This window comes from Panicum virgatum, chromosome 1N, assembly GCF_016808335.1.
Source record: "Panicum virgatum strain AP13 chromosome 1N, P.virgatum_v5, whole genome shotgun sequence".
Classification (NCBI taxonomy): domain Eukaryota; kingdom Viridiplantae; phylum Streptophyta; class Magnoliopsida; order Poales; family Poaceae; genus Panicum; species Panicum virgatum.
Genome location: NC_053145.1, coordinates 50,243,463 through 50,261,415, shown reverse-complemented (window position 1 = coordinate 50,261,415; position 17,953 = coordinate 50,243,463). Strand labels below are relative to the sequence as shown.

The 17,953-nt window shown below is 49.3% G+C and overlaps 1 protein-coding gene across 2 annotated transcripts; it reads right to left on the bottom strand.

Moving 5' to 3' along the window:
• Nucleotides 1-13,248: 13,248 nt before the first annotated feature.
• LOC120656439 (adenine phosphoribosyltransferase 1-like) lies at nt 13,249-17,953 on the bottom strand. 2 transcript variants are annotated; one of them, XM_039934522.1, is made up of 7 exons: nt 17,672-17,953; nt 17,442-17,552; nt 15,834-15,926; nt 15,248-15,397; nt 14,636-14,694; nt 13,420-13,499; nt 13,249-13,287 (listed from the first exon to the last, which is right to left on the bottom strand). In XM_039934522.1, exons 1-6 carry the CDS (start codon nt 17,844-17,846, stop codon nt 13,434-13,436), a joined length of 654 nt encoding a protein of 217 aa, XP_039790456.1. In that variant the 5' UTR covers nt 17,847-17,953; the 3' UTR covers nt 13,249-13,287; nt 13,420-13,433. The 2 variants fall into 2 exon arrangements, with proteins under 2 accessions (XP_039790456.1, XP_039790455.1); XM_039934521.1 differs by lacking the exon at nt 13,249-13,287 and having other exon boundaries at nt 13,294-13,499; nt 17,672-17,952.

Sequence of the window (17,953 nt, the reverse complement as noted above, 5' to 3'; positions counted from 1 at the left end):
TCCATATCTTCAAATTTAAACAAATAATCCATATTTAAACTAATTTCTAAACAAATTTAAACAAATAATTAGGCTCGCACAGGCGAAGGCGGGGTGAGCCGGAGGACGCGGGGCTCTGGGCGGCGGCGTGAGGTCGGCGGCGCTCGGCGACGTTGGGCTCGCGCGGCGGGGTCCCGGCCGGGATGGCGGACGTTAGGAGTTCTCTGCAAATTTTTGAAGGGGTAAAGAGGCCATTTCGCCATCATGGATATTTTTTCTCCATAGATCTTACTCTAACAAATCTAACAAAATTTATTTCATGTTTTTCCCATTTTCCTATGATTTTATACGGATTTTACAAGCTTCAGCCGAAATCAATCAACAAATAAAGAAAAATCCACCCTACTGTGACACCCCGGCCCAGGGCTTAATAGAATTAATAGGATACTCATACCAACAATTTGCAACTTCTTTTCCGGAAGCCGGTCTCCAAAAGAACTCCGAGGTTAAGCGTGCTTGGCCCGGAGAAATTTGGGGATGGGTGACCGACCGGGAAGTTTTTCCCGGGTGCGCACGAGTAAGGACAAAGTGTGCAGAAAAGACTAGTGTTGGTCTGTGAGTACAATCTATGTCCTAGAAAGCAGCCAGATGTAAGTGGGCCCGGCCTCGGGGAGGCGGGACATTACTGAATGGTATCAGAGCTGACTCTCGCAGTTTCACGGGCACGTACGGGCGTAAGTGCGGAGGCATGAGCACGGGCGCGTGGGGGCGCAGATGCCACTGGCATGTGCACGGGCGCGTGGCGGGTCAGTGCGCGGGCATCTGGGATGCGCCGTTGGCACTGGACGCATGGACATGGCACAGGGACCGTTGGCACTGGACGCACGGACGTGGCACATGGGCTGATGGCACTGGACGTACGGAACGTGGCCAAGAGAGGACGTTCCTGGCTTGTGATTGACCGACGAGGACGTCGGTCTCTTAAGGGGGTGAGTATGTGACACCCCGGCCCAGGGCTTAATAGGATTAGTAGGATACTCATACCAACAAGTTGCAACTTCTTTTCCGGAAGCCAGTCTCCAAAAGAACTCCGAGGTTAAGCGTGCTTGGCCCGGAGAAATTTGGGGATGGGTGACCGACCGGGAAGTTCTTCCCGGATGCGCACGAGTGAGGACAAAGTGTGCAGAAAAGACTGGTGTTGGTCTGTGAGGACAGTCTATGTCCTAGAAAGCAACCAGATGTAAGCGGGCCCAGCCTCGGGGAAGCGGGACGTTACACCTACTCCGTCCACTGACCAGCGGGCCCCGCTGGTCAGTGGGAGGGGCGTCCCCGCCCAACCACGCACACCGCAGCGGCGGTGGCGCGCCAGGCGCAGGGGAGAAGGAACCCGCGGCGGCGGCTGGCTGGCGGCGGCCCGGTGGGGCCCGCGCGCGCGCCGAGCCGGCGGGGTGGACGGCGACGGCGTGCCCTAGCGGCGGCGCAAAGCAGGGGAGGCGCGACGCGGCTGTCCCGGCGGCGGCGGCGCGAAGCGGTGCGAGCACCAGTACGGGCGTGCGGCTCCGGTGCTCGCGCTAGCGTGGCGGGGGGAGGCGCGAGCAGGACACGCAGCGTGCGGCGGCGGCGAATAGCTCGGCCGGCGGCGGCTTACCGGTGAGTGGCCTGGCGGGGTCGTCGTCCAAGGCGGCCGGGGCGTGGAGGCGGCGGAGCTCGGGCGGCGTTCGGGGACGGCGGCGGAGCAGGAGGCGCGATGGGCGAGACGACGGCTTCGTGGCGCAGATCAGGAAAATGCGTGTTGGAGGAAGGCGGAGGTTGAGCGAATATATAGAGCCCCACTTTTGTCCCGGGTGGTGGCTTCACCCGGGACAAAATGGGTTTTTGGGTGGGCCGGGAAAATTCCCAGCCCGCGGCCCCCCTTTAGTCCCGGGTGGATCTACCACCCGGGACAAAAGGGGCCCGTTTTCCCTCGTTTCCCGCCTAATCTTATGTTTGTTTTTGTTTCTTTTTACTTCTCTTTTAAAATTGGCTTTCATTTGTTAATTCAATTAATAAAATTATGGAACAAAATCTCTTATCTCTATATAAACTTGATACACGCAACAAAAATAATTAATTTTCATTCAAGTGATTGGGTCAATGAAATATCTAACTTTTTTGAAATCATATTTATTATTTTGACCATGCAAAAATATATTAGGTGAACAAATTTTTTCAAACTGTTACTTTTCGACAGAAAGTGGATTCTGTCACGATATTAACGTTTAAAAAGTGAATTTTAGATAAAATTAAGCAATTTCATGATATTAATGAGTAGTGTGAGTTTGAGAGATAGTTTGTGTTAGTGAGATTGTGTGTGTTAGTGAGAGAGTATAGTATGTTAATGTGAATGTAATTTCATGAAATAAATAAAATTAGTTGAGTAATCCATTATTGAATGAAAATTATAATTGAGTCTGGTAATTAAGTGAAAAATATATAAAATAATATATATAACACATAAAGTATAATTGTATAGTACATATATATAATAAAAGTATTTGAATTGCGATTATGTTTTTATACAATAATATAAAATGATTCAAGTACATGAAGGATTAGCGGTAACAGACTTTCTCTTCACAAATGTCCCTTGATTATGATCACGGCGCAAGTATGGAGCATTATCATTGGCTAGCAGGATGCATGGATCAGCATTTACTTCAAAAGGTGGAATGGCAACAAAATTATTATATTCTTCTGACAAGTCTGTCTTGTCCTCCACTCCAATGATGTTTCTCTTTCCTGATAGAACTAAGTGTCGCTTAGGCTCATTCTTTTGCTTGTTTATCCCTTTCTTTGGCTTGCTGGACATGTCCTTAATGTAGAAAACCTGAGCGACATCGTGGGCTAGGACAAATGGCTCGTCTCTATACCCAAGATTGTTGAGATCAACTATTGTCATCCCATACTCATCTTTTGTTACCCCTCCTCCAGATAGCTTAACCCATTGGCAACGAAATAGAGGCACCTTGAAATTGGGACCGTAATTCAGCTCCCATATCTCTTCAATGTAGCCGTAATATGTGTATTTTTTTCCATTATTGTCCGTGCCATCTATACGAACACCGCTGTTTTGGTTGGTACTCTTTTTATCTTGGGTTATCGTATAAAATGTGTTTCCATTTATCTCGTACTCTTGGTATGTTAAGATATTCCAAGCTGGTCCCTTAGCCAATAAGAACAGTTGTTCACTTATATCCATGTTATACATTAGATGCTTCCGCAACCAGCTGCAGAAAGTGTTCATGTGCTCACGTGTAATCCATGCCTCAGACTTTTCCGGGAAATTGGAGAGCAGAATTTTCTTGTGCTCCTCGATATATGGGTCAACCAAGGATGATTGTTGAAGAACCGTATAATGTGCTTTCTTGAATGAGAAATCATCTGTGCAGACATAAGATTTCTTTCCTAATGTACCCTTTCCAGCTAGTCTCCCCTCATATCGCGATTCAGGGACTCTAATCGGTTTAAGGTCATCAATAAAGTCAACACAAAAGTCAATGATCTCCTCAGTTCCGTAGGCACTGGCGATGCTTCCTTCTGGACGAGCTCTATTACGAACACATTTCTTGAGTACCCCCATGAACCTTTCGAATGGGAACATGTTGTGTATAAATACTGGTCCGAGGATATCAATCTCTTTGACAAGGTGCACTAGAAGATGTGTCATGATGTTGAAGAAAGATGGTGGAAATATCAGCTCAAAACCAACAAGACATTGCACCACATCGTTTTGCAGCTTTATCAAATTCTCCGGGTCAATTATCTTCTGAGAAACTGCGTTGAGGAAGGCACATATCTTCACGATGGTTAACCGAACATTATCAGGCAGAATCCCCCGCAGCACAACCGGAAGAAGTTCGATCATAAGCACATGGCAGTCATGGGACTTGAGATTTGTAAATTTCTTCTCTGCCAAATTTAAGATTCCTTTTATATTGGATGAGTATCCAGATGGAACCTTTATACTGCTCAAGCAGTCAAACATGGTTTCTTTCTCTTCCTTGCTAAGAGTATAGCTGGCAGGACTTAAGTATTGTCGTCCATTATCTCGCTGTTGTGGATGTAAGGCATCTCGTTCTTCCATACGTTGCAATTCTTGACGTGCTTCTACTGTATCTTTTGTCTTTTCGTACACTCCCAAGAATGCTATCAGGTTGACGCAAAAATTCTTCGTGAGGTGCATCACATCAATTGCATGACGAACATCTAAGACTTCCCAATATGGTAGCTCCCAAAATATAGATTTCTTCTTCCACATGGGCGTCATTCCGTTTTCGTTCGGAACAGGTTGGCTACCAGATCCCTTTCCAAAAATAACTTCTAGATCTTTTACCATGTTGAAGACGTCTTTACCACTACGGTGCACCGGTTTTATTCGGTGGTCCGCTTGGCCTTTGAAATGCTTGCTCTTCTTTCGTACCGCATGGCTGATGGGAAGAAATCGACGATGACCCATGTATACAACTTTCTTACAGTGAGTCAACCATATATTATCGGTAGCATCTAAACAATGTGTGCGTGCTTTGTATCCCTTGTTCGAATGTCCTGACAAGTTACTAAGAGCAGGCCAGTCATTGATCGTTACGAACAGCAATGCTCGTAGGTTGAAGTTTTCCTGTTTGTATTCATCCCACATCCGTACACCTTCATCGCCCCAGAGCAATAAGAGTTCTTCGACCAATGGTCTTAGGTACACATCAATGTCATTTCCGGGCTGCTTTGGACCCTGGATAAGCACTGGCATCATGATGAACTTTCGTTTCATGCAGAGCCATGGTGGAAGATTGTACAGACAAAGAGTCACAGGCCAAGTGCTATGACCACTGCTCATCTCACCAAAAGGATTCATGCCATCCGTACTCAAACCGAACCTTATGTTTCTCGCATCCAAATCAAATTCAGGGTACGTTCTATCTATTTTTATCCACTGCGACCCATCAGCGGGGTGTCTCAACATCGAGTCTTTCTTGCGTTCCTCTATGTGCCATCGCATCAACTTAGCATTATCTTTATTTCTAAACAGACGCTTCAAATGTGGTATTATAGGCGAATACCACATGACCTTCGCAGGAACTCTCTTCCGGGGAGGCTCCCCCTCGACATCTCCAGGATCATCTTTTCTAATCTTGTAACGCAATGCACTACATACGGGACATGCATCCAAATTCTCGTATTCGCCTCGGTAGAGGATGCAGTCGTTGGGGCATGCATGTATCTTTTGCACTTCCAGTCCTAAAGGGCAAATAAGTTTTTTGGCTTCATACGTTGTGGCAGGCAATTCATTGTCCTTAGGAAGCATTTTTTTAACAAGTTTAGGTAATTCACCAAATCCCTTGTCGGATACACCATTTGTCGCCTTCCATTGCAGCAACTCCAAGGTGGTGTCAAGTTTCTTCAATCCATTTTGACAATCTGCGTACAACAACTTATGGTGGTCCTCTAACAACTTCTGGAACTTCAACCTCTCCGTTTCATTCTCACAGTCTGCCTGCACATTGTGCAATGCCTGCCCCAGATCGTCGCTGGGATCATTTTCTGCTACATCTACTTCGGGCTCTTCCATGGGAATATCGTCCTCGAATTCACCGATTCCAGTATTCCCGGGAAAGTGGTCGTCAAAATCTTCTTCTTCATTGTCTTCCATGGTAACCCCCTGTTCTCCGTGCTTCGTCCAACAAACATACTTCTCCATGAAACCATTTGAGAAAATGTGGCTGTGTAGGATTCTTGAAGATGAGTAATCCTTGTTATTTTTGCAATGAACACACGGGCAGCACATAAAACCATTCTGCTTGTTTGCCTCAGCCACAGACAAAAAATAATGCAGGCCATCAATGAATTCTTTTGAACGTCGGTCAGCATTGTACATCCATTGCCGGTCCATCTGCATTTTAAATAAATCGATTTGAATTCTTTACACACATCGAATAAATAAAATATATCAAACCTAAATTAAACTAAATGTAACATAACATGAATAATTAAAAATATGCAATATCCATCATACATCTTGATTAATTAAAAGGAGTACTTAATCCATTACAGAACTTAACAAAGGAGTACTATACATGAAACTTAAAAATTCGGTCAACAACACATAGGTTTTCAACCGTCCTTGCGTTGGAACGCAGAATGCTCTAACGGATTTCTTGCTGGCGCAGAAGAAGATGGCGGAGCTGAAACCTCCGAGTTTGGTGGTGACGAACCGTAACGCCGCAATAAATCCTCAAGATCAAACGGAGGTTCCTCGCCCCTTGCCATGCATTCTCTATATTCTTTTTCCAAATAACGGAGCGCTGCCCTATGAAAAGCACTAGGTTTTTTGGACCGACGACCTACTCGAGTTGTGCCCTTCTCTCCAGAAGGACAACGATCACCCCCACCAGCGCCACTCCCTCCAGCTGCTGAAGCCATATTTTACTAAAAATACCTTTATTTTCCACAAAATTATAAATTCTTACCATTACAATGCAAAAATTATTTACTATTACAATTACAATGATCAAATTAATAACTCTTGCAAATAACAATGATGTCACTGTCTTTCGGGGGGATATGATGCGGTACAAGGATGTCACCAATCGGCCAGTCGCAGCACCAACATTTACGATTAATAGGCACAGCACTTGGCACAGGCAGCATTCTCGTTGATATGCTCTCAGTACAACAACGGGCATGCTGACTGCGTCAAATGCTGTCTTCTTATCAATCGGAAGTGCTGGTGATGCGACCAACCGATTTGCGACATCCTTATAGCGCATCGTGTATCCCCGAAAGGTAGTGCCATCACCGTTGGATGGAGATTAACGACGTATACTTGTTTTGAAATAAAGATTTTTTTAGCTTCTAGATGGTTTCAATGTGAGCCTGATTAAATACATCACTAGAGTGTCAAAATAATCCATTCATAATACAAAAAATTCTAATATACTCATTTCATTAATTCATTCATGAATAAAAAATCAACTATCCACAATATGGTCATATATACAAGTATATCACATGAAGTGTCTACACGCATTCTACAAATTTCTACTATCCACATACTCATCTAAATCTAAAAGAAAATCACACCTACATATGCAATCTAGCTAAATGTCCAAGAAATGAGCTAGCTACACATTTTCTCTATTTCTAAAGCATGAAATGAGCTATACAAGCCAAGAAAGAAGAGAAAACAAGCCCCAAACCTTTAGCGCCGATGGATGGACGGGGAATCAAAGATCTTCACAAATGTGGTGAAGAAATGAGCAAGAACTCCTCTATCCCGAGCCAAGAACAGCAAGAAAACAAGTGAGCTGAATGGCTCGGGCGGGGGGAGAGGGAAGGGGATAAGGGGCCCAAGGCCTTTTGTCCCGGTTGGAGGCACCAACCGGGACAAAAGGGGGACTTTTGTCCCGGTTGGTGGTTCCAACAGGGACAAAAGGCCCCACTTTTGTCCCGGTTGGTGTCTCCAACCGGGACAAAAGGCCCCTGTCCCCCTCGCTGGCTCGGCTAGCCGTTGGACCCGGGACAAAAGCCATATATTGTCCCGGGCCCAAAGGCTGCCGGGAAAAATGGCCTGGAACAAAGGCCTGTTTTGTAGTAGTGTCCAGAGGCAAGACAAGGCCGAGTTTCAAGAAACTCTTGGCCAAATATGAGAAGGAGGGGATTGCTCAGAGATAGAAGGGGTGACCAAGCGAAGTCAAGGATACGGGATCATCGTCAAGACATCAAGAGCAATCGAGTCAAGGTAATTATGCGTCGTCTAGTGAACCGATTGCTCCATGGTATTGCTGGTATCCTTACTTCTATACACCTATGGATTATAGTAGGATGCATATGCAATCATATTATATTCAATATTCTCCTATATATCCAAATGATGCATTACTATAAAGACCGATTGTTGCTAGCAATAATCTGGTCAAGCAAGATGTTGATTGCAGCAAGTAGAATGAGAAGAGCAAGAAACAAGACTCAAAGTATTTGCAGCCGAGATGGTGTCCCTCAGGCTTGTCTCATACTCAAAAGTGGAGGCTGCACCGTATGCGCAAGAAGGAGGCAATGGAGCAACAGGTGGAGGCCGTGCCAAAGACGACAGCAACCATGAAGAAGGTGTGGCGGCCGAAACAAGGTGTTCAACATCAACTTGATTAGAGCAAAACATGGCCGATAATTGTTTATCGCCCTTAGCACAAAAAATGGCCGATGTAATGTTAATCATCGCCCTTAGACAATTTTGGCTCAGAAGAACATTTTTTTGGCAAACAAACTTTACCAAAAAACAGGGGGGCATATGTTGACAGCCAAAATTGGCATTAACCGGTCTGACCAAGCGGTCTGACTGGTCTGGTGCTGTAGCCTGCCCGGCAGGGGTCCGACCGGTAGGTCCGACCGATCTGACCTGTCTAGGAGGAGTCCGAGTCAATTAAGGATTTTTGTAGATCTAGATCTGTAATTGGGATTCCTTGCGGGATAAGTCCACCCCACCCTATAAATATAAAGGGTCACAACCGATTGAGGGTATCCAATCGATCAAAATACAAAACAATTACTATTTTTTATCCTCTTTTCCAAACCCTAGCTTTTCCAACCCTCATCTGTTGTTCTTCCTTCGTCTCCGCGATGTTTCAAGGCGTTCTAGGTGGCCTGCCGATCCTAGAACAACCCTACATGCATCTTCCCTGACGGGGTCCTTCCCGGGCTAGCGTTCGTCAGCCGTCGCCGATTTCACCCCGGCGACCGGTCTGACCGCTCCACACAGGAGGAGCTGCATCGAGCTCTTCCTCGCGTCGCACGATCTAGTGTGTTCGTGTGTTGATCCATAAAAGGCCTCAACAATGATAGCAGTAAAGAGGCCATATTTTACTCTATCGTGGGTTCATGTGCCAAGATAGGCCCCGTTTGGTTTGTGTTATGCTAGTGAATAGTGACATTTTTACCGCTAATTACGGTGTCAAACAAAAGAAGTTTACAAAACCAATTTCAGAATCCCGCGCTAGTGACCTTGAAGAAGCTAATAAGGCCTTTGACCGCGCAATTAGAGGATGGTTACTATAGTATCACTGTAGTAAATCATCGATTAATTATCATTATTTGATTCCTCGCAAAAACTTACATCCATCCCTAAAAAAGTTTTGCAAATAGTCTTTATTTAGTACACCATGTATGCGAGATTTTTTTGTAGAATGGAATAGAATAGGGAAACAAACAAGGCCATAGTAGCGATGCGAGGATTTTTTTCACGCTGCAGCCCAAGGTACTCAATGATTGCTTCTGCTGTGTGGGGTTCAATATTTTTTAGCTTCACTAGCATATTGTGGCCGGCATAAGACTGACTCCAACAATAGAGCGCAAAATGGGAAGGCATTTGGAAGTTTGCCTCGCGTGAACAGTAGAGTTTGGAGAGGCAAAAACTTAGTCTCTCCAACAGCGAACGCAAAAACCGCGGGGAAGAGGAGGGGTAGCGCCGCACGCACGCCGGACTCCCTTGCTTTGCCTGCTTCTCGGCCGCACACACGCCGCACACCGCACGCTCTGCTACTCGCGGCCGGCCGCGGCCTCAGCGGCCGCTGTGGTGGCACAGAGGAAGTGGCCCCGGCGTGCATCCGGGCGGCCACAAGCTCGTCGCCGAGCGTGGCGGCGATGTGGCCGCCGTACGGGGCGAGGCAGTGCGCAGCGGCGAGCGCTTCCAGGGCGACGTGGAAGTATGGCGCCGCCGCGGCAAGGCGGTCCTCCGTGCTGCCCTCGCCGCAGGTCGCGCGACTCGCGCGCACGGCGGCGGCGTAGTGGATCGCGCCCAGGAGGCGGTAGGCAACCAACGAGCGCAGGAGCTCCCGTGGGAGGTTGCGGACGGCGCCGGTGCGGGCGTTGACGCGGAACTCGGCCGTGGCCTCGACCTCGGCGTACATCCAGGTGGCCACAGGCGCGTCGCCGAGTGTGGGGGCGACGTCGAAGCAGGGGGCGAGGCAGCGCGCTGCGGCGAGCGCCTCCAGGGAGAAGCGGGAGTGCGTCGCCGCAGCGGCAAGGCGGTCCTCCGGGCTGCTCTCGCCGCGGGCTGTGCGCACTGCGGCGGCGTAGTGGAGCGCCACCGCCCGGATGCACGCCGGGGCCTCGGGCCAAGTGGGATCCGTCGGAGAGGAGGAGAGAGAAGGGGAAGGAAGCTCGCGGTCGCTGGGATCCTCCGGAGAGGAGGAAGACCCAGCCTCCCCTGCTCCTCGGCGTCCTCTGCTCCTGCGCGTCGTGCGGTGGAGCGGAGCTCTCCTGCCCGCGGGGCGGCGCTACTCGCGCGCAGAGCTCGCCCGCCGGGGAGGGAGGGAACTGCGTAGGGAGCGGTGCGGACCGCAGCGTGGCGAGCGGAGCGGCGCGGACGCAGGCGGGGAGCTCCAGGGGTCGATCGCGCGGCAAGGCGTGCAGCGGAGGCCATGGCGGGTACAGCGGGAGGAGCGGCGGGTGCGGGAGGAGATGGCGGCGGAGCCCCGTCCTCCAGCGCTCTCCTCCACCGGAGCTCCCCGAACCCCCTCTCCTCCGCTCCCCTCCCACCGGCGGCGGCGCATCGAGCGACGGCAATTTGCATTTGAGGAGAGAGGGAGTGTATATTTGCACCTTCTCTCTCCAGCGACGACAGTTTGCCTCGCGTGTTGCCTCGCCTGTTGGAGAAGGTGCCGTGTGCGCACAGTGCCGACCGAAGATGTATTTTGCTTTTGCCTTGACTGATGCCTGCCTGTTGGGGTTAATCTAAGGAGCTCGGTTGGAGTTGGCCTGCCTCGGCACGGTCCACACGTCGCCCGGGCAGGCAGGTACGGTGCATGCCGCATGCGGCAGTCCCCCCAACCTGACCGACGCAGCGGGAGATACCGGCATACCGCATGGCACTGTGCGCGCCTGCCAGTCTGCCACCCATCGTCCTGTTTGGCGCCGGAAAGGCCAGCATCCGGGCAGCGGGGGCACGCCACCACCGCCGGCGCCTCCCGGGCCGGCAGCCTCGCGGCGCGCGCCGCTCGTAGGCCTACACGCGCACGTACGCTGGGCCCCGTTGTCCGTCCCCTCCCCGCGCGCTGTACGCTCGGGCGGGCCGGGGCACGGCGCTACGCCTACGCGTAGGCCTCTGCGTCCCCTGCCGGGCGATGTGACAACACGTCGCCTGGGGATCCCGAACGAGGTTCGCCGCTGATGCCAGCGCCAGTGCCGCATGCATGGGAGGATGGAAATGCGTGAGGTTGACATGCACGTAGGAGTTAATCGCCCCCGGGCCCGCATTCATTAGGGTGGGCGCACGCCTCCTGCCTGCCGGCTCCCTCGCAATCAATGCCCGTCGCGGGATTTTCCATCGGTTGCGTCATCCATGAGCATGGGGCAGCGCCGTGCCGCTTGTCAGACGACAAGGCCGGCGCGGCGGAAACAGAGGCGGGGGGCGCCGTGTGCGCAGGCCGCAGCCCACAGGGAAAGATTCAAATCGTCGCTGCTCCGTGGTCACGGATGGCGGATCAGCCAGCCATGTTCGCGAATCCTGCCACTAACCCAACGTAGTAACGTTAAGCATGTTGCTGCTGCTGCTAGGTATGATCTCTCCTGACTTGGCCCTGATCTACGCGTCCTGATCGGGGATCGGGGTGACTATCTTACCTATGATTGGTAGGCCCCGTTGCACAATTTTCTATATAAAAAGATGTTAGGACCGGAGTGTATGGTACGAGGTTCACCGTCGCTGCCGTAATCCCATCAACAGATCTAGAGGCCTTGTTTAGTTGCGTCCGTAAAGTTTTTGAAAGAGAATCTTTACACATTAAAAGTATTAAGCATAGACTAATTACAAAATTAATTACCGAATTCATCTATAAACTACGAGACGAATCTAATGAGACTATTTAATCAATCATTAGAGCATGTGCACTGCAACAATTACTGTAGTAATTTAGTGTCTAATCATAACCTAATTAGACTCATTAGATTCGTCCCTTAATTTACAAACAAACTATACAATTCATTTTTTATTTCATCTAAATTTAATACTCCATGCATGTAAAATTCGTTACTAATTAGACTCATTAGATTTGGAATTTTAAATTTTGCAACTAAATAAGGGCTTAACCCAATTTGAGAGAGCACTGCCAGCCGCGGTAAGCGCCATTCTCGTCGCCGTACACCATCGTCCGGACACCATGGTTCCCCTAACCGTCGGTAACCGGTCCGGTTTGACCGGTTACGGTAACCGGTCCGGACCGATTCCGGTTTGATCCGGTATAAACCGGTCCAAATTCAAAATTTAAATTTGAATTAAAAAAATGAAAAATTCTCAAAAAATTCCTAAAAATACTTCAAGATGCGACAAATTTAATGGTGTCAAATTTTCTCAAAAAATCGTTCATTTAGTATAGTTTGCGGAGATTTAAAGTTAAACAAAAAAAACGTGCATACAAAAGTATACAAATACAATGTAAAAGTAGTAGAAAAGAGGGTTGGAGGGTTCATTTAGACTAAAATATGTTATACAAACATTTATTTAGTATACTTTGCGGGCATTTGAATTTAAACAAAAAAGAAAAAAAATTGAATTTGACTGGTTACCAGTCAAACCGGCCGGTTACCAGTCAAACCGGCCGGTATACCAGTCAAACCGGCCGGTAAACCGGTCTAACCGGCCGGTATACCAGTACGAACCGGTTGAACGGGAAAGTTTGAATTTAAATTTGAATTTATCCGGTTCCAACCGGTAACCGGCCAAACCGGTCCGGTATACCGGAACCGGAGGCCGGCGGTTACCGGTTAGCGGTCGGTAAGTTGAACCCTGCCGGACACAGCCCCACCTGCTGGCTGCTGCACTGCACCAACCCGCCAGCTCCTTCGACATCTTCGTCCACGACTCGGCCGACGCCCTCGCACTCGCCATGGCCAACAAATCTGAGGCCTCCTCATCCGGTCTGTGGATCTAAACCCCTCTAGTAGCAATTTCTGTAGATCAACCTTTTTACACATGTTTAGTCAAGTTCTACTCTACCGACGATCTGTTAGTTTTAACAGCTGCAGCTGCCGAAGTTCTTCTCTGAAGCTCGGTCTACTGCAGGCTGCGGCATTCACAAATTAAAACCACACGATTCAACAAGTAATGGAACAGCAGCAACCTTGATTCATCATCTAATAACCATGTGTTCTCGGCAGTAGAACTACAAGCTCCATCAGTACTCTGAAAAAAAAACTACCAAGGCTACAAGACTACACTCTTCTCTAACTCCCCCCCCCCCCCCCCCCCACACGAAGACTTAGCACCTAGCCATCCCACCAGCATTCCTGAAAAATACGGGTGTCGGATAGGAAATGAGCAAAAGAAGTGTGCCGCTAAGCTTAAGAACACGCAGAAACGAATCAAGGGAAGCACTTGGTGTGCCGCACCCGCAGCTGAAAACGATAACATGACACCACCTGACCAGCACTTCTTATTTATCAGATTCACGGGACTCCACCAGTACGTAGACAGGCTTTCCATTAAGCTTGTATAAGTTCTGCAGGGAAGTTGCTACCACGGTTAACCAGTCTGAATCCGTTTTCTAGATCAATCAGTTTGAAATTTGACGCAATGAAAATTGATACTCTATTATGAATTACTAATGTGAACAGTTACTGAAACAGAAATACAGTAAACTGACAAGCAAAGATGAGTGATTGGTACTGCGACGTTGCAAATGTCAGCTTTTTTTATCCTGAAACCTACAGGGATCTTTATTCTGAAACCATGGTACAAACAAGATGCAGGCAGTAATAGCATCCTGCACCCACAACCTGTACTACAACAGAGGTGTGCCCCCATGCTATAACAAACCCCATGCTATAACAAATGCAAAATGCAAAGTGATCTGTAATTAATTTTGTAATTAGTCTCCATTTAATACTTCAAATATTGAAGATTCCCTTCCAAAAACGCAAAAATACAAAATATAAAGTGATCTAAACACACCCTAAATATGAGCAAATGAAACAGGTGCAATGCAAGTACCTTGTACAGTTTTTTATTTAAACACAGACAATGCGGCTGTGTTTAGTTCCGCAAAAAGTTTCCAAAATTTTTCACTGCCGCACATCACATCGAATCTTACGATACGTGGATGGAGTATTAAATGTAGTTAAAAAATATAACTAATTGCACAGTTTGGTTGTAAATGACGAGACGAATCTTTTGAGACTAATTACTCCATAGTTGGACAATAGTTGTCAAATAAAACCGAAACGTGCTACAACTTTTTTGCGAACTTTTCGCGAACTAAACACACCCTGCATATCCAAATCTCTACTAGTATATATGGATGCCTAGCTGGTACAGATATTGAGTATCTTAGATGTCGGGAACAGGGCAGACATGGTCATGTTGATCGTACTTATATAACAGTTAATAGCAAGGTAAGTTGCTCCTGGCTGCGGACATAACAAAACCATTGGCTACACGATTTATAAAGCTACAATGACACAATCAGGCGTATCCTGCAGACATTATCTAAATAGTAAGCTTGTAATACCGGCTACTACAGCAACATGCCACCGACTGTCATGTTTCATACTTCAGAGCAAAAGCGAAGTACTGAAATAGTAAACGGGTGATTTTGCCTGTCAGCAGTTCAGATAGTCATGAGTCCAACAATAATACCTTAAATTTTGGGAGCCCAATGAGACATGCACACTCGACCACATCAGCTCCAGCACGTTCTGGAAAGAAAATTGTTAATGCAGAGAATTACAAGCTAAAATATAGTTGTTGTTCGTGTTTTTGCATCAAGATGGAAGCCATGCAGAGAATTATAAGCTATAAAGCATTTCTTGAAAAATACAATTTTAAATCTTAAAGGCTAAAAAGGTACCATAAAATTAATAAACGCTCTAACCTTGGTGCTTGTTACTGACAGTACACATTATTAAAAGCCTAGCATTACTAAAGTAGGGAAAGTTCGAAGACAAGCAGTACTGGATAATCTGTTGCTGAGCCGACTGACATGCACTAATGCTGTGGTGCAGAAGAGGTTGCTACGATGTCATAGATGCATGATGCACAATTGAAAAGCTTAACTGTACAACTGGGCCATGAATAGCGTATTTTGAATGAACAAACAGAAACAGAGACTCACACTCCAAAGTTTCAGAGAAAGAAAATGGCATCCATAAGAAAAATGTATCTATTGAAACTTTGAAAGATATAGGAGTAATTTACCATGCATCGGTCAAGAATTTGTTTGAATGCATAAACTTGAGTTAAAACACATACCGAGAAGCCTAATCGCAGCACAAAGGGTACCTCCGGTCGCAACCAAGTCATCGACGATGATGACACGCTCAGCAGGCACGATGGCTCCAACGTGCATCTCTAAACAATCAGTCCCGTACTCAAGAACATATTTCTCGGAGATCACCTCACCTTCCATGTTTGCAAAAGCAAATGTCAGCACACGTCGGTTACTGTTCAAATAACGTTGTTTTTAACTAGCAAGCCATTCAGGAATCAGAACCACACTTTGGGCAAGTAGTGGCGCTGCCACAGCATCTCTTGGAGTAATAGAACACGTGAAAAGAGCAGAAAGATCTTGCAGAAAAGCCCCATGCATTTGTTAACAATACTCCATCCACGGGGTTGCATGCAGAAAAGGTGAAGGCTAGACTGCTCGAGCAACTATTTTGTGTCAGAGATTATGGGCAATGGCGCGTACTTTTACTGCCTGCTAGCCAAATCTGCTCGCTAAACTTAAAACTAGGGTGTCGCAGCCACAGCCCACAGGGTAGCCATTATAAAAACAATTGGCTATAAAGTAACCGAGGACACAGGACAGGACACATCATCCACAAGAAAATCTCACCTGGGAGCTTCCTAGGCTTGCGCAGCGGTATGAACTTGGCGCCAATGGCCAATGCGATTGCCGGGCCAAATATGAAGCCCCTGGCCTCAATCCCTGGGTAAACATGGTACGCACAACGCCATGTCAGAAACGGTGCAAAACCTGAATGCGAGCATGAAGGCCCTGACAGTGCCAAGTAATTGACTGACCGAGGCAAATAGTAGTAATGCAAAAGGTGGTGTGCGACATAAGCAGCAGCAGCATGGATTAGGTATGATGTTTTTTCAGTCTGGTTGTTTGGGAGGGAGGGTTTATTGCGGCTTCGGCTTCACCTGTTTAGCCTGTTTTGCGCAAAATGAGAACGTGAAGTTGTCTTTTTAAACCATGAGTTAGAGGCTGAATGAAACCACTTTTTTTACTTCACCGAATCACCGACGAAGCTGTTTCGTGATAACCCCCTCCCAAGCAGCCCTTTAATAGCGTATAAACGAAAAAAAAAGGTTGAGAAGGAAAAGAACAAAATGACATTCCGGAAACAATGGCCGCAGAAGCGGACAGAGTATCCAACAAGCAACAGAGCGAAATCCCAGAGGCAGTCCTTTGCAGCGAAAACGACAGCACATGCCCGCGCGAGTGACATCAGGGTGCGCCCCCACCAGAGCCCGACGACGCGTTCGTACTCGTACCGCCCGCTACGCCCCCACAACCGCCCGATCTCGTGCGCCACGCGGCCCGCGGCCGTCCGATCCCCGCGGTCCCGCGCCGGCCGGACGCTGCCCGCCCTGCTTGGCCCCCCTGCTGCCTGCCCCTGCCGCGAGACGGGGTGTGTTTTGATAGAAAAAATATGTCCGATACTATAGCACACACTTAACACTGTACATGAATTATTTGTTATATTTAACGTTTCGATGCGACGGAAAGTTTGGAGTTTTTCGGGAAAAAACACACCCACGGGATCTTCCCGGCCGTGCCAGGCAGCAGGGGGCCGGCCTCCTACGCGCGCCGTGCGCCACCACCACCCCGATAAGCCATTGAATGCGGCGGATCCCGGCCGCGGCCGCGCGGCGGAAAAGCCTGGAAAGCCGCGCCCGCGCCTGTCATGTGCCCGCCGCGTAGTCGAGTGCAGAGCACGCCGCGGCCGCGGCCGCGCCAGTCGCCAGACATCCCGCCACGCACGCAACGCACGCCGCGTGGACCGCTCGCCGGCCCATGCATGCTGACCTGGCAGCATGGCTTCCGCCACGCACGCACAGCAGCGGAGGGGGAGAACAGGGGGGAGGCACATTTCCTACGGGTTTCCTCCCGGCTTTCGGAGCTAGCGGCGCGGCGGGGCGCGCCGGACCCCGACGAACGGACACGGCAGGCCAAGCTGGTCGCGACGCGAGTCCAGCGAACAGTAGCGTCAATAGCGCGGGGGGAGCAAAAGGACCAGAGGAGATCTGGTCCAGAGATTTTACGGAATCTCAGAACTCTGCCCACAGCCCAGCCTCAGGCCTCAGCACTCAGCAGCAGCAACCCACGGCTGCACGCGCGCGGGACAGCGACGTGCCGCGCCGCCCTGGCGACGCCGACGGGGAGGAGGAGAAGGGCGGGTGTCGTCGGGCGGTCGGGGTTTTCTTTGGTGATTACCGGCGACGGCGTCGATGCCCATGCCGCGGTAGCGCTCGTCGAAGAGGTCGACGGCGTCCTTGAACACCCCGGGGCGCAGCAGCAGCGTGGTGATGTCGTTGAACATGATGCCTGCACCGTCCAAGCCCCCGCCCCACGGCGCGTGCATGCGCACGGCGCGCAAAACGGGGAGCCGAGAGATCAGCGAGCGGCGGCGGGGCGGGGGCGGAGGCAGAGGAGCGCGCGCGCACCTTCTTTGGGGAAGTGGGGGACGACGCGGATGGAGTCGGAGATGCCCTGCAGGCGGGGGTCGGCCGCGGCCGCGGCCTCCCCGGCAGCGGCGAGGCCGTTCTCCTTGGGCGGCGGCTGCTGCTGCTTGGCGGCCTCCATCACGCTGACGGCGTTGCAGCTGGCCTCCTCGCCCATTAATTCCTCTCTCCCTCTCGCTCGGCCGGCCCTTCCTCAGTTCCTCTCTCGCTCGCTCGGTCCAAGCTTCCCCTTCCTCTTCGACCCAGCCTTTATTGTTGCTTGCT

Coding starts and splice junctions, on each gene's coding strand:
- LOC120656439 (XM_039934522.1), bottom strand. CDS start 17,846: ATGGGCGAGGAGGCCAGCTGCAACGCCGTCAGCGTGATGGAGGCCGCC. Junction 15,927..17,441: donor GGGCATCGACGCCGTCGCCG/GTAATCACCAAA, acceptor ATGTTTACCCAG/GGATTGAGGCCAGGGGCTTC. Junction 15,398..15,833: donor CAAGCCTAGGAAGCTCCCAG/GTGAGATTTTCT, acceptor CAAACATGGAAG/GTGAGGTGATCTCCGAGAAA.